Source organism: Polyodon spathula, chromosome 41, assembly GCF_017654505.1.
Source record: "Polyodon spathula isolate WHYD16114869_AA chromosome 41, ASM1765450v1, whole genome shotgun sequence".
NCBI lineage: Eukaryota > Metazoa > Chordata > Actinopteri > Acipenseriformes > Polyodontidae > Polyodon > Polyodon spathula.
Window position 1 is genome coordinate 148,895 of NC_054574.1, and position 13,711 is coordinate 162,605.

Sequence of the window (13,711 nt, forward strand, 5' to 3'; positions counted from 1 at the left end):
GCTTTGGTATTTTTTATATTCAGCGGCGCTGGTGCCTTGATTAGGGGTTTTGTCCACAGTTCTGGTTTGGTTTCATTTAGATGTGACATTTGTCAACTTTATCATTCATTACATCATTGCACAGTAATAAACACCACATTGGGTTTTTCCAGCATTCCTTTTATTTTGCTTTACTTCTGCAGAGCTTTCCGTTCGCTGTTCAGACACTATGCAAACACTACATACCTTACTTCTTTTGTAACAGAGACTTTAAGTCTTGAAGCCAGTCTGTGCTCAGACTCTTACCCTTACTAATAGGTTACAATGATCCACTGGGGCTTGCTGCCTGATGATGTGCTATCAGCCCTGTCGATACAGCTCACTGCTGGAATAAAGAAGAGGCTCATTCGGTCAGTGGGAGAGCAGCAGTCTGCCATGCTCCGAGCAGGAGGAGTTGTGGCGCCACTTCAGGGTCACTATTGGAATCAGTCTGTCAGAGTTAGAGCACTGGAGCCTGGATGACCACTCCTCTCTATAGCCTTTGTCAATTGTTTGGCTCCATTAAGTGTGTAAGTGGGAAAGAAAGCCCCACTGACCAAACCACAGGGAGCTCTATATAGACCCTTTCTTTAGCTGCCACCAGCAGCTTTCCTGAGCTCTCATTATCCTTGATGAGAAGTGAACTTTGATCCCTGGGTCAGTCAGTGAATACCTGGGCTGCTTTGTGGTCAAGGTATGGTACCTGCTACTGATACCTGTGTAGGCCCTTTATAAAGAGGTTTCAAGAGCTGCTGTGATGCATCTGCACAGGCAGATTCACTGTGTAAAGGTGCATGCTAGATCTGGGATTTATAATATAAAAGCAGACTTATATCCTCTTGTTATATTAACAGCTAGTTTTGAATTTGACCAAAACACCATCTGCTTGTCCGTGTGTGTGTGTGTGTGTGTGTGTGTGTGTGTATATGTGTGTCTATATATGTATATATATATATATATATATATATATATATATATATATATATATATATATATATATATATATATATATATATATATAGACAATCACATACGCAATATATTTTGTCACAGACACATCTGCAAATAGCAATAATTAATAAGAGCTGTTATCCCACTGGAAAATTCAGTACCTTTTTTCTGCTGCAGTTTTGAGTTTGTATGAATGTATTTATCTACTGTAATTTGCACAAAAAACAGGGTTGAGTGTTGTAGGTGAAACCTGCTAAATTTAATTTAACTGCTTATCTAGAAAAGATGGAGACTCCTACAGTTTTGTGATTTTAAATATTGTCCATAGTAATCTCTACAGTCACTGTTGTTATTGCTTTTTTAATGAACAAATCAGTTGTTCATTTTTGCTGCTGCTCATTGCAATCCCATACACCTCTTCAGAAGCATCTTGGGCTCCCTTACTAGTTTGTAGATTGCAGCTCAAATCTTCATTGTAAACAGAGATGCCTTCTGTAGCAGGCATTGGCCTGGATGGAGAATTGTCCCTGGAGCAAAGAGATGTCCGCTAGATAATCATATAGTGCTTGTGACCATTCCTGTCGAATGGCTAATGAAAGCAAAGTGAAACCTGATCTGCAGAGTGACTGACTGTTAGAAAACTTCAATAATTAATTAGTGAACAGCTATTGCACCCCAGGGTCAGGGAGCACGGAGGAGCCTTGATTGGGTTTAATAAGTAACACAGGCAGGCTTTGTTCTTTCCTATTAGAGAACACATGAGCAATCAAAGTATCTGGGCACTAACATTTTCCTCATGTCAATTATGGCATCACTATACTGTAACTATGTTAGGTAGCACTTTGTGCATTTGTAGAAAACACAGCACAAGTTTAGTATTTTTTACAAGGCATGTAAGTGAATGACTCGACCATTTACTGGGCCATGTGAAGTGCTGTTTGTCAAGTATGGCAGCCTTGTGTAATTCAGGTGAGGTTATATACCCGGTTAGAGCCTGCACAGACTGCGCTACAGCAATACTCGGCCCCAGAACCTGATGAAAACCTGACGTTTCCACGTCCCATATTAAACACGTTTAACAAAAACATGTCATAGCCCCGAGGTGTGCGTGGAAATGTACTCATTCTGCACATTAGACTTTGTTTTTAACGCCTGCTTATTCAAGCCTGCCAGTGCTGCATCTGTCCTTGGAGCTGCCTTTATGTGTGCGCTTGGTTTAAACTCTGTTAATCTGGGTATTGGGGGTTTGTGTTTGCCAACAGTGGTGCCCCCTGGAAGCCCTGGACCAATCACCCGACACGAGTCCTACAACAGCCTGGCGTCTGAGCACAGCGGACAGGAAGACGAGGAGTGGCTTTCTCAGGTGTGGTGGTTTATACAATATAGCAGTGTACTGTGCAACATACTGTACACTGCAATACACTACTGTGCAACATACTGTACACTGCAATACACCAGTCCAGGACCATGCAATATACATACACTACCATGCAATATAATGTGCATTACAATACAGTACAGTACCATGCAATATACTGTATTCTACTCTACAGTACAATGGAGCAGAAGAATGTAGCGCTGCAGTAGTTATGGTGGCACAGCAGGGGGAGTAGTGTTCTACACACATGGGATGGAAAAGGTTAATCCTTTTGTTTTGGTGCATTCTAACACACTTCACCCACAGGGTTGGGGTTCAGGGGGCGGACTGTTAGAGGGTTGGATCTTGTATCTTCAGCATGTTGCCAGCCCATACTTGTCTTTCTGTAATACAATTAATTTATTGATCTTCAAAAAAAAAACTAAAACACATTCATGTATAGGGGTAAAAACAAGCAGGTCATAACTGGAAAGTAGAAAGCAAACTGAATAAAGCAGTAAAAGCTCAGAGAGCGTAAGCGCCCGTCATTACAATGGCATATAAAACATATATATAATATTAACAGCAACCCAACGAGTTGCAAGTATAAACACATATATCTAGTATTGACAGTAAAAGGCCAGTGTTAAAAAGGAGAGTCCTTCATGTTGGTCCTTGCGCTGGCTCTGTGGGTAATGAATGCTGTCAGTGTGAAGTGGGTGCAGTATGTCATTGCTCACTACAACAGGAGGGGCTGGAGAAACATCTGGCCACAATCTGAGTAAAAACTGTAGCAGCATCTGTTTATCTCTGGGCTCTGCAACACTGATGGTGTTAACTGGAAAAAACACAGCAATCCTTTTCTGTGGCCTAATTTGGACAGCTGTGAGGAGGATGCGTCATACAACTCAATATTCAAACTCATAAGCTGTGGTTCCGGTTTCTGGTTTTAATAGTTCACTTCAAAAATTATTGCCTGAAATTAAGGCAGTTTGCATATTTTATTATTTTTTTTTTTACAATGTGTCATGTAAGATTTGTTGCAAGATTTATATACAGTTCTGTTTATTTGAGAAGGAATTAGTCTGAGGGTGTCTCTCCCAAGTTGTTTTGAAATGCCTTTTTATTGAAGTAATTTTATTTTTGCAATTGGTTTTGTTGGTTGCAATTTAGTGCATTGTGGGTTACACCATTAAACTCAGTTACTTTTAACTAATTCTATTCAGTTATGCTTAAGTATAGAATTGTATATTGCACCATGCATTGGAATTATGTGCAACACAGAAGACATTATATTTCTACAGCATCTTTCATGATCGAAGTCAACCCAAGGTGCATTACATTGCATACAAACCTAAAGTTAAAATTAAAATATGAAATGTATATTGCAATAAAATTGAAACTGAGCCCTGGAACCGTCCTGCAAAATGCCCGTAGAGAGAAGGAACTGGTAGGCTGTACATCTGCACCGATAGCAGGGAGGCTGGAAAACAATTGACCCGAGACAACCGCAATGAGAGCAGGCATCATCAACACGCAAGACCGACCCTAGAACAGAGTGGCCAACTCCCAGCATGCCCCTCTCCAGCTGGATAACTCAGCAGGTCCACACTCGGCAGGCCAGCACAGGAACACAAGAGGAGGGCCAGGTGAGGAACACCAGAGGAAGGACAGCACAGGAACATCAGAGGAAGGAAAGCACACAAACACCAGCATGGGCAGCACAGGAACAACAGAGGAAGGGCAGCACAGGAACAACAGAGGAAGGGCAGCACAGGAACACCAGAGCATGGGCAGCACAGGATCATCAGAGGAAGGCCAGACGAGGACCGCAGCACAGAAACACCAGAAGGTGGCCAGTCAAGGACAGCAGCATGGGCAGCAGGGCAGCACATCACAGACTGGTCTCCACTCCCATGACAATGTAGAGCCAGGGAGCTGGACACCTGGGTCAGACGGGAGCTGGACCGGGAGAAACACAGACGGACAGAGCAGCGAGGGACCCGTCCAGCAGAGCCGCACAGGAAGGAAGCATCGGCCGCAGCAGACAGAGAGTCACAGGTGAAGTGAATCGTGGCAAAGTGAGTGGAAAAGCAGGTGGTGTTCTGGAAACATGCAGCGAATACAAAGAGTGAAAATGATTGCAAATCAATGAGACCGCAAAAATGTAATGTGAAAGAAGAGAAACTGCTGAAAGGCCTTCATGTTTGCATGTAGTTTCAATGGGTTTGCAAGTATGTTGGTCCAGACCGGTCTGGACCAAATTTAAAAAATCTAATGCAAACTTTGTTCAAACTTTTATACTTGGAACAACTATTTACTATATCCCCAGTGTGCCCCCCTGCATCACAAAAGGTCTGTTTCTAATTCTGCGCTACACTGGTCCCTTTAAAACCTCAAACTGTTGTGCACTGTCATTATACAATCTGGTGTGGTTAATGCAGGAGGCTTTGCAGATTGATGACAATCTTGCAGTTGCAGTTGCTTAATTTTTGGACAAATAATTACAGACTTGCTGTGTATTTGGAGCTGGAGCCATATTCACTAAGCATTCTCTCCAGTGCAAACTTTGTCATTTTTCTTAAAAAAAAAAAAAAAAAAATACATTTTACTAGTGGCTCTTGAACACGCAACTACAGTATAACTTCTCCGTTAGTTGTCTCTTGCTAGTTCTTACTCAGTATTCATTTGTCTTGTTCCTTATACACTAAATGCTTAATGAGTCTTGACCATTGTATTGTATAGTGCTGTTCTATAGCATGACATAGAGAATGTGGCAGTGTTGTAACTGCAGGGATTGCATTGTTTCAGGTTGAAATCGTGACCCATACTGGACCACATAGACGCCTGTGGATGGGCCCGCAGTTTCAGTTCAAGACGATTCACCCGTCTGGCCAGACCACAGTGATTTCCTCCAGCTCCTCTGTGCTGCAGTCTCAGGGACCCAGCGACACCCAGCAACCACTGCTGGACTTCGACACCGATGACCTGGACCTGCACAGTCTCCGGTAAGGAAGCCCCAAGCAGAATATTGAGATCCTCCTGTCATTGGCATGCAAACGCACTGACAGGCTGAATGAAAACAACCCATAGGATCCCATGAGAGGTGTGTTTCACTCACTGTCAGTGTTTCACTGTTATAGGATGGCAAGGCACTAAAGGCGATTCCAGTCTGGCCCTACATGTATGCATACAGTATACTGAAACACATTTAGTTTCTTTGTTGCCTAATATGCTTAAAAAATGACAACAGGCTGTACAAAAAATGAGAGGCTGTTTAGTTTTAGCTCATATGTAAACTGGAAAGCAATGCATATAATTAAAGAATTGTTTCAAACAAAAAACTGGAATTAAATGGTTCATTGAGGCCAGTAGCTGTATATACCGTCCATTAAAAAAGGACCCCTTGTCTATAAACTATTGGATGGTCCATTATAAGGGGTGTTGATTGTGTATTCTATTGGATGGTCCATTATAAGGGCTGTTGATTGTATATTCTATTGGGTGGTCCATTATAAGGGCTGTTGATTGTATATTCTATTGGGTGGTCCATTATAAGGGGTGTTGATTGTATATTCTATTGGATGGTCCATTATAAGGGCTGTTGATTGTATATTCTATTGGATGGTCCATTATAAGGGCTGTTGATTGTATATTCTATTGGATGGTCCATTATAAGGGCTGTTGATTGTATATTTTGTTTGCGAGGTACAGGGGGGCTCAGCCTGTCTGTTATTTCAGTATGTTTTTTGTAAGATGTTTGATTGGATGTCTTGCCTGATTTTAAAGGATCCAGCCTGTCCGCTCGGAGCCGGTCAGTATGCCCGTCTCCTCAAGGATCGTCGCAGATCCCAGAGGGCAGTCCCCCATGATCGATGCCGGATCAGGTAGGAACAAAAGCCACCCGTATTTCTTATTGGTCGATTATTCATGTATGTTTGTTGACTCGCATTCATGAGACAACGGGACAACTAATGTTATATTTTACTGAGGGGTGGATTCCAAAGCATTTCAACACATGCAAATATTTCTCCTACACTTCATTTTAAATTAAACCTTTATATTTTATTCACAAGTTACTGTAAGCAGGCTAAAATGCAAGTTTTTGCTCTGCAAAAACACAGGAATTACGATGATCATCTTGTTAGGATTAGATAAACAGACTTCTGATTGGTGATCTCTGTCCCAGGCTAAATTAATCTCGTGTTAAAGGGATTTTGATAACCTGTGTTGCTTGTTGGTCGACTGCAGTTATGTTTGGGTAATCCAATCAAATATCTAGTGAAACGCGTTGTGTTTTTTTTTCATAAATCTGGTGTATATCACACAGTGGTCTCCTTCACATCAAAATATTGTTTTCTGTATTGTGTCATAATAAACTGAAGTCATCAGCTGGAAGTCACTTTGAGAATGATGCGTTCCAGATAATATTTCTGCATGCTTTTCAATCTAATTTGAACAATGACAGAGGCTGCTTGAACAGCAGCTGCTCTGCTATGAGCCGTTTTGTCTGTGAACGTTTGTTTGTTTCATCTCTTTAGTTTTTTTTTCACCAGACTTGTGTCTGTGTTGTAGGCAGCATGCATCTGAGCATCACTGGAGTGTCTGATTGCATTTACACTAACAGTGGCACAGTGAGTGAGAAGCCCTGACTAATCCGATGATGTTGCTCAGACAGGTTTTAAGTAGCCGAGGCTGTGGTTTGAAAGCAAGCTCATTCGAAAGGGCTTGTTGTGTTTGTTTTAAACCAGGCCATAAATAGTTATTACCCATCTTGAACCGGGAAGTGATTCCTGGGATGGGGCAGCAGCAGCAGCAGTCGTGGAGCCGGTGGTAGTTTTTATGAGGTGATGCTTATCTGGCTCTGATTGCTTGTTGCTCAGAGTTATACCCGGTGTGGCGCCTTGTCTTATCAGAATATATCGCTTTGTCTCACCTTCAAAAGAGTGCAAGTGCATGGATCCTAAGGGTTGTAACAGTTGATCTTGCAATATGTTTTACAGCTTGTTTCCTATAAGCACCAGCTGTATTAGGAGATACTCCGTCACAAGACTGCAGATGAGGCGTTCATAATTATTGCTGTGTCTGTCTGGAGGTCTTTTTATTATTTTCACGGTAGGTCACAGTTTAAAATAAATACATTCAGCAAATAATAGAATTGAAAGCTCAGGGTTCTGTGACGCACACTTTCCAATGAATCTGAAACATACGCAGTTGCATTGGATTTCTGACAGTTTTGCAGTTCAGTGCAGCTTGCAACGTACATTATCAATATTATTATCAATGTCTGAACACGAAGGCCAGATAGGGTCTGTTAAAAAAAGAAATGCTTAGTCTCTTTTAGTCTGATAAAGAAACAGAAACAGAAATTCCTTTGATGGTTTGTTTTGTTGTGACTCGCTAAAAACACCCCGTCATTTGTTCTTTGGAAACTTTCTATTGAACAAAACGAATCCCTGCTTTGGATCTTAGTGGGTGAATGCACGAGAGGTACTGCTTTGTTTTGGGTATTAAATGATTTCTTAAAACTCTCAACCAGCACCATGAGGGAAATCGTGTAGGATTATGCTTTTGTATTCTTTTTTTTTCCCGTGGAATCTTTTGTGTTCTCTTAAGTATACTTGATAAATTCTATAAATATTAATACATATACATACCATTGTTTTAAAAACGCCAATATTTAAACAGATGCCTCCTTTTGCACTTTTAAATTCCATCTTTCAGCTCCCTTACAAAGTAAGCAGTGAGTAAGATGAGATAAAGACTTGGGTGTAGGAGGGTGTGTGAACGCAGGCAGGTAAAGCCACAAGCAGCACACTATTCCCAGTCAAATAGCTTTGCTTCAGACTATGACTGACAGGCATGAATGGCTCTTGGTTTCCTGTTACTGGCACTGCGGGCACCGTGTGAAGCCTGGCATCTCCGTGCCTGAGTGGAGCCGGACAGTGCTGCAGGGTCCTCGCTACAGAGAGAGGTCATTGATCTGGGCTGGAGCCCTTCACCTCAAGCCTGTAATTATCTGCAGAGGATAAAGGCAATTTGTTGCTGGAGATAGTGGTCACATTCAGACCAAGGAGGAGTCTGAGGAGGGGCTTGCTCTCTTCATATCATTTACAATAGTCACAAGGAGTTTATAAAACTAATATTGGGCAGCTTTACTCCCGGGGGATGACCCCACCTGTTCACAAAAGCAGTTAAAAAGCTTCTGTCCAAAGTTTACTCTCAATTCTCCTGGTGACCTTTAGGGCTTTTTTTTTCTTTCTTTAATTTGAAAGGTTTTACTGCATAAGCCACCTGAAAATCCCAGACCTAAAACAAATGCAGTTCTGAAATCTCAGGATAAAGGCTTCCAAATTTCCAACGTTTTCATAATAATAACCCTAACAGTTACACGAACATGTGTTCGGCACAATCTACAGTTTTATAGGGAAGAGACTCAATTGATTGCTTGTCTTGCATTTTGAAGGGATTTCAGAGAAAGCGGTTATTGTCGCACTCTTTGTGGTCGGCTCCTGTGATCCTGGGAAGCAGGCAGTGAGTCTCAGTTCAGGGTGTGATCTCCACACTGACTCCAGTGCATGTGCAGTAGCACAGGGGTCAGCTTCAGTCTGCGTATTGTTTCCACTATTTATTTATAACCTCAGATCTCTTGCTATTGAGTTGTCAGGATGTCGGCCGGTGACATTCTGTGTTCTCTGGTGGAGCTACAATAGACCATTTAAAACATGCTGGCTATTACAATAGCATTCAAATAAAGGATGTCCTAGTGTTTCATACCCATCCAGCTCTCAGATTGAACCCTGCCATTATGGAGGATGCATTTTGTTTTGTTTCTTGTTACAATGGCATCACCTGCCTCCAGTGTGTGTTCACAATGTTCTCAGACAGACAGATTGCTGTAAGAAGTTGCTTGAAGCGCTCCGAGTGTAATGATGGTGATGATGTTACTCAATGTGTTTGGTGTCTGCCTGTCCCTTGTTCCTTTCCAAGCAGCTGATTGAGACATGCTGGCAGAAAGACAGCCTGTTAGGCTTGGTTATGGCACTGACCTTGGGCATGCTGCCGAAGTACAGGTCAGTGTAGAATGTGATTAAGATTAAATTCCCCTGATTGCCCTCATACCTCCCGAGCCCTTTGATGGGTGTGATTGCATGCATGTGTGCTATGCTTCTTGATGCCCAAACACTGACTCCCGTAATAAATACACAGCAGAGGAAACAAGGACAAGCATGGGTTTGATACACATGGCACAGCAGAGGAAACAAGGACAAGCAGGGGTGTGGAACAGCAGAGGAAACAAGGACAAGCAGGGGTTTGATACACATGGCACAGCAGAGGAAACAAGGACAAGCAGAGGTTTGATACACATGGCACAGCAGAGGAAACAAGGAAAAGCAGGGGTTTGATACACATGACACAGCAGAGGAAACAAGGAAAAGCAGGGATTTGATACACGTGGCACAGCAGAGGAAACAAGGACAAGCACTCTTGAAAGAGCTGTTTTTGAAAGTCACTGCATTATTATTTTAGCATGTCAGTGCTTTAAGGGAATCACAGGGGTCTTGTTGTAATGAAGCAGCAGCACCAGCAGTTCCAGAGCAGTGGGGTGAATCCCTTTTCCAAAGGGTTTGAAGCTGATGCCCTCTCACTTGTCTTGTGGGACAGTTTTCTCACTTTGTGAGTAATTAATTTGTGACAGTTAGCGGTTCAGCCCAGTGGACTGTGTCGTGCAGGAGGGTTTGAGAGCATGGGAGACCAGGTACCTACGTTTTCACAGCTAATAGGTGACTGCTCAGAGACAGCATGTGATTAATAACACTGTGTTTTCTTCATTTGAATGAAAGACTAGTTTTTAAAATTCCAAATAGCATCTGTATCTGTTTTAGATACTCTGTGTGTGTGTGTGTGTGTGTGTGTGTGTGTGTGTGTTTTTTGGTGTTTGTTTATTTTCCTAAGTTTTGCAATATGTCTAGATTCTGAGCTATAATATATTTTGTATTTGAATTTACTTTTTGAGGGTAACATCTACCACTGAGATTTAAATCATTACCTTTAAACACGGACCAAAGGAACAAGAAAAATGCAGAGGAATGCAAAAGGAAGTGACCCTGAACATGCTGGAATAAATTCTTTGCCGCGCTGAAGAGTCATGAACCCTGCTGGCCAGTCATGCAACAAGTTTGATTTCTGGAACAGGCTGCGAGTCTGTACAGTGTGCAAGCTGCAAAATTAACAAGGCTATGCTGAAAATCTGAAGAGCTGTTCAATTCAATAGCCATGCTAACATGTGTGCAGTGTATAGAGCACAAGCAGTTCTCACTGGTTGCTTCCTGAGCTCTCAAAGTGGGGTGTCGATTTTAAATGAAAGTTCAGTCTTGCCAGGAATGAGGTTATGTGCAGAGCAACATATGCACAGCTGTCTCTGGACTCAGTTTTTGAGGCTGATGGCGGGTGACACGTTGGTGATGTAGAAGACCATTATCCTGCCTTCTGGGTGCTAAACTCCCCGCATGCATTCATTTCATAATATACAGATTGATTTGCTGCAATGGGATTTTTTTACACCTGCAAGGAAGCTCTCAATGTAAGGCACTTTATAAAGTCATTAAACCGCTTGGAGTGATGTGGTGACAGGGCTGTAAAAAATGAATTGTGTGACATGGGCTTAACTTACTGCAGTTGTTTCAGAGTGTTCCTGGCTGGCTCCTTCAGTTTGTGAAAAATGGATGCAGATAATTCATTCCTACATATTATGTGCTCTGTAGTTATCTAGCTGTTCAGTTTTTACTCTGCATCTTAGCATTAATGTAGTTTGATAGAATGGCTTCTCTTCGAAGGTTAGAATATGTGTAGTTTTTATGTAAAAAACTTACTTTCAGATAACACACCTGGGCATGCAGTACCTGTGTTGTGTGAAAAGTAATACATGGTGTTTGAACACTTTGCTTTAGCTTTTCACAGCTCGTTTGTCATTTTCTGTACGTTTTTGTTGGGGACTGTCTCTTTTCTCCAGAGCAAAGGATTGCACCCGAGATTTTAGAAATCCCCAAAGCAAACCTTATTCACAGCATATTACAAAATACAAATCGCCCACAACACAGCACATTTAAACTAAACTAGGTTTTATTTCTAAAAAATAAAATAGTGATAGTTAATTATAGAGAAGCCTGACAAACATTCTGAAAACATGGGCCCAGAATTAGCAGTTCAACAGAACTTAAAGTGTGTGTGTGTGTGTGTGTGTGTGTGTGTGTGTGTGTGTGTGTGTGTGTGTATATATATATATATATATAGTTGCTGGAGAGATATATAATGTATGTATTCTTTTTTTTAAGCTGCTTTCCCACATGTTCCCCAGTGTGGGATTGGCAGCAGGTAATTTCCTGTGCCGTATTTGTGGAGATGAATTTTTGTGTTGGAAGATGATATGTGCTCACCTGGCTAGTTTGGCGACAGAGAAATCCTTTGTTTATTCATTTGTCAGGCAGATTAACCCTAATGAATATGGCTTCCTGGTAACAGATCCAGGCGACAATAGTGAGGTGAGGAGTGGGGAGGAACAGGGCAAACTCTTATTTCTTTCTTCACTTTGAAATAATGGTTGTGTTTAGAGAAGTGTGTTTTAAATCGCAGAAGGAACGCAAAAAAATGTCAGCCAAGAATGCCATTCAGTTTTGCTTGTAGTTGTGAGAGCTGCTTCGCTATCTTGCTCTGCAGTGCTGTTATTTATAAGCTGGTGCCACAAATTAATGCAGTACAAGGAAGAAGCATCCTCTTCTAGTCAGGCAACATGCTACTGTTCTGAAATAAATTATTTCAACAGTGTTATGTGTTTTTATATTTTATATTTAAAACGTCAGCTTTCTTTGCACTGTGACTCATTAGTTCGGGTGAGTAGGTCACAGCATTTCATGTGCAGCTTCACTGATCTGTATAGTACAGTGTGCAAAGTTCTACAAACAGCTAAATTACATGAGCACTGCTGCCATCTTCACAGGATGCAGATGTCACATTCTCTAAGCATGCATACATTATATATATATATATATATATATATATATATATATATATATATATATATATATATATATATATATATATATATATATATATATATATATATATATATATATATATATATTATAATAATATAGAAACATCCATACAAGAATGTAGGACCAGATGTGAAAATCACCCAAAATTTAACTTTTCCCAGATCATGTCATGATAATTTATACCTTAACCAGCTTTGACAACTGTTCTTTTGAGTTCAAATATGATCCGTGCATTCATTTGTATTCAGCAGTTTTTTGCCTCCATTTAAACAGGGGCTGTGCTTGGATTTCCCTCATTTTTATGATGCCTGTTGTTTAAATTGATTCAAACAGATTTAGATTTCCTTAGGCGAAAGGGCTGATAGCCAAGCACTCCGGTTCTTTGAAATCGTTGTATATATTACCCACAATAAGCACAGCAGGGAAATGTGTTTATAATAAACAGACAGGATGCACATCTTCAGCGGGAATGCTGAAAGACTGATGATTTGTTGATTTAAGGCTTGGATCCGAACACATTCTTATGAGAATGCATTTCTAGTGCTGATGCCCGTTTGCTCGTTGAATTATATTTAAGCGCTTTACTTCTGATTGTAATTACCGGTGCAGCACACATACTGCCAGGACCTGTTCAGGAACGATGTTTGTAATGTTCATTTTAGCCTTCATGTCCGTGCTTGTAATTAAACCAATGTACATCCACTCGTGCATGAATGCAAAGCCAGTTAAAGCTTCATTCTGAGGCGTAGAGAAAGTTACATATTAACAATATAAAGTTACATATTAACATTATAAAGTGTGTACATTTTCATTGTGCTGTCTTTGTTCATGAGGACAGATGCAAAAATCCATTTATAGAATGGAGCGTTGTAAAAAGTGTTGTCTTTTTTAGACCTTTCTCTGAGCCTAGAGTTATACGACATTTTCACTGCTAACAAAGGCGTGTAAATTAACTGCAGAAATATAGTTATTTAGCAGCATTATATAAACAAATGTGTCTAATTAAATAAAAAGGCACTTATCTGATACTGAAGGTAGTACTGTGTTTTACTGCCAGCAAAGGCTGGCATTTCCACACATTTCACTCTCAAGCCCTCAGACTACAACTTGCCCCCTAATTGGACTCCAAAATGAGGAGCAGGGTGCTCGAGGTTAGAGAGGAGAGAGAAGAGGAGTGCAGCACCCCGATTGTACAATTGCAGAGATAACAAGCGCTGTGTCCTCCAAGGACATTCCCAGCAGGCCTTGCTTCTCCCCCAATGCCCCAGTCCATTCTCAGCAGGCCTTGCTTCTCCCCCAATGCCCCAGTCCATTCCCAGCAGGCCTTGCT

General features: G+C 41.2%; 1 protein-coding gene across 5 annotated transcripts in view; it reads left to right on the plus strand.

Annotated features, from left to right (window-relative positions):
* Positions 1-13,711, plus strand: part of bcas3 (BCAS3 microtubule associated cell migration factor) — a 167,777-nt gene that overhangs the window by 61,104 nt on the left and 92,962 nt on the right. For all 5 annotated transcript variants that reach the window (XM_041236517.1, XM_041236513.1, XM_041236514.1 and 2 more), the window contains 3 exons: positions 2,232-2,332; positions 5,138-5,334; positions 6,116-6,213. In XM_041236517.1, the coding sequence (XP_041092451.1) occupies positions 2,232-2,332; positions 5,138-5,334; positions 6,116-6,213 (396 nt within the window). The remainder of the gene's footprint in view (positions 1-2,231; positions 2,333-5,137; positions 5,335-6,115; positions 6,214-13,711) is intronic.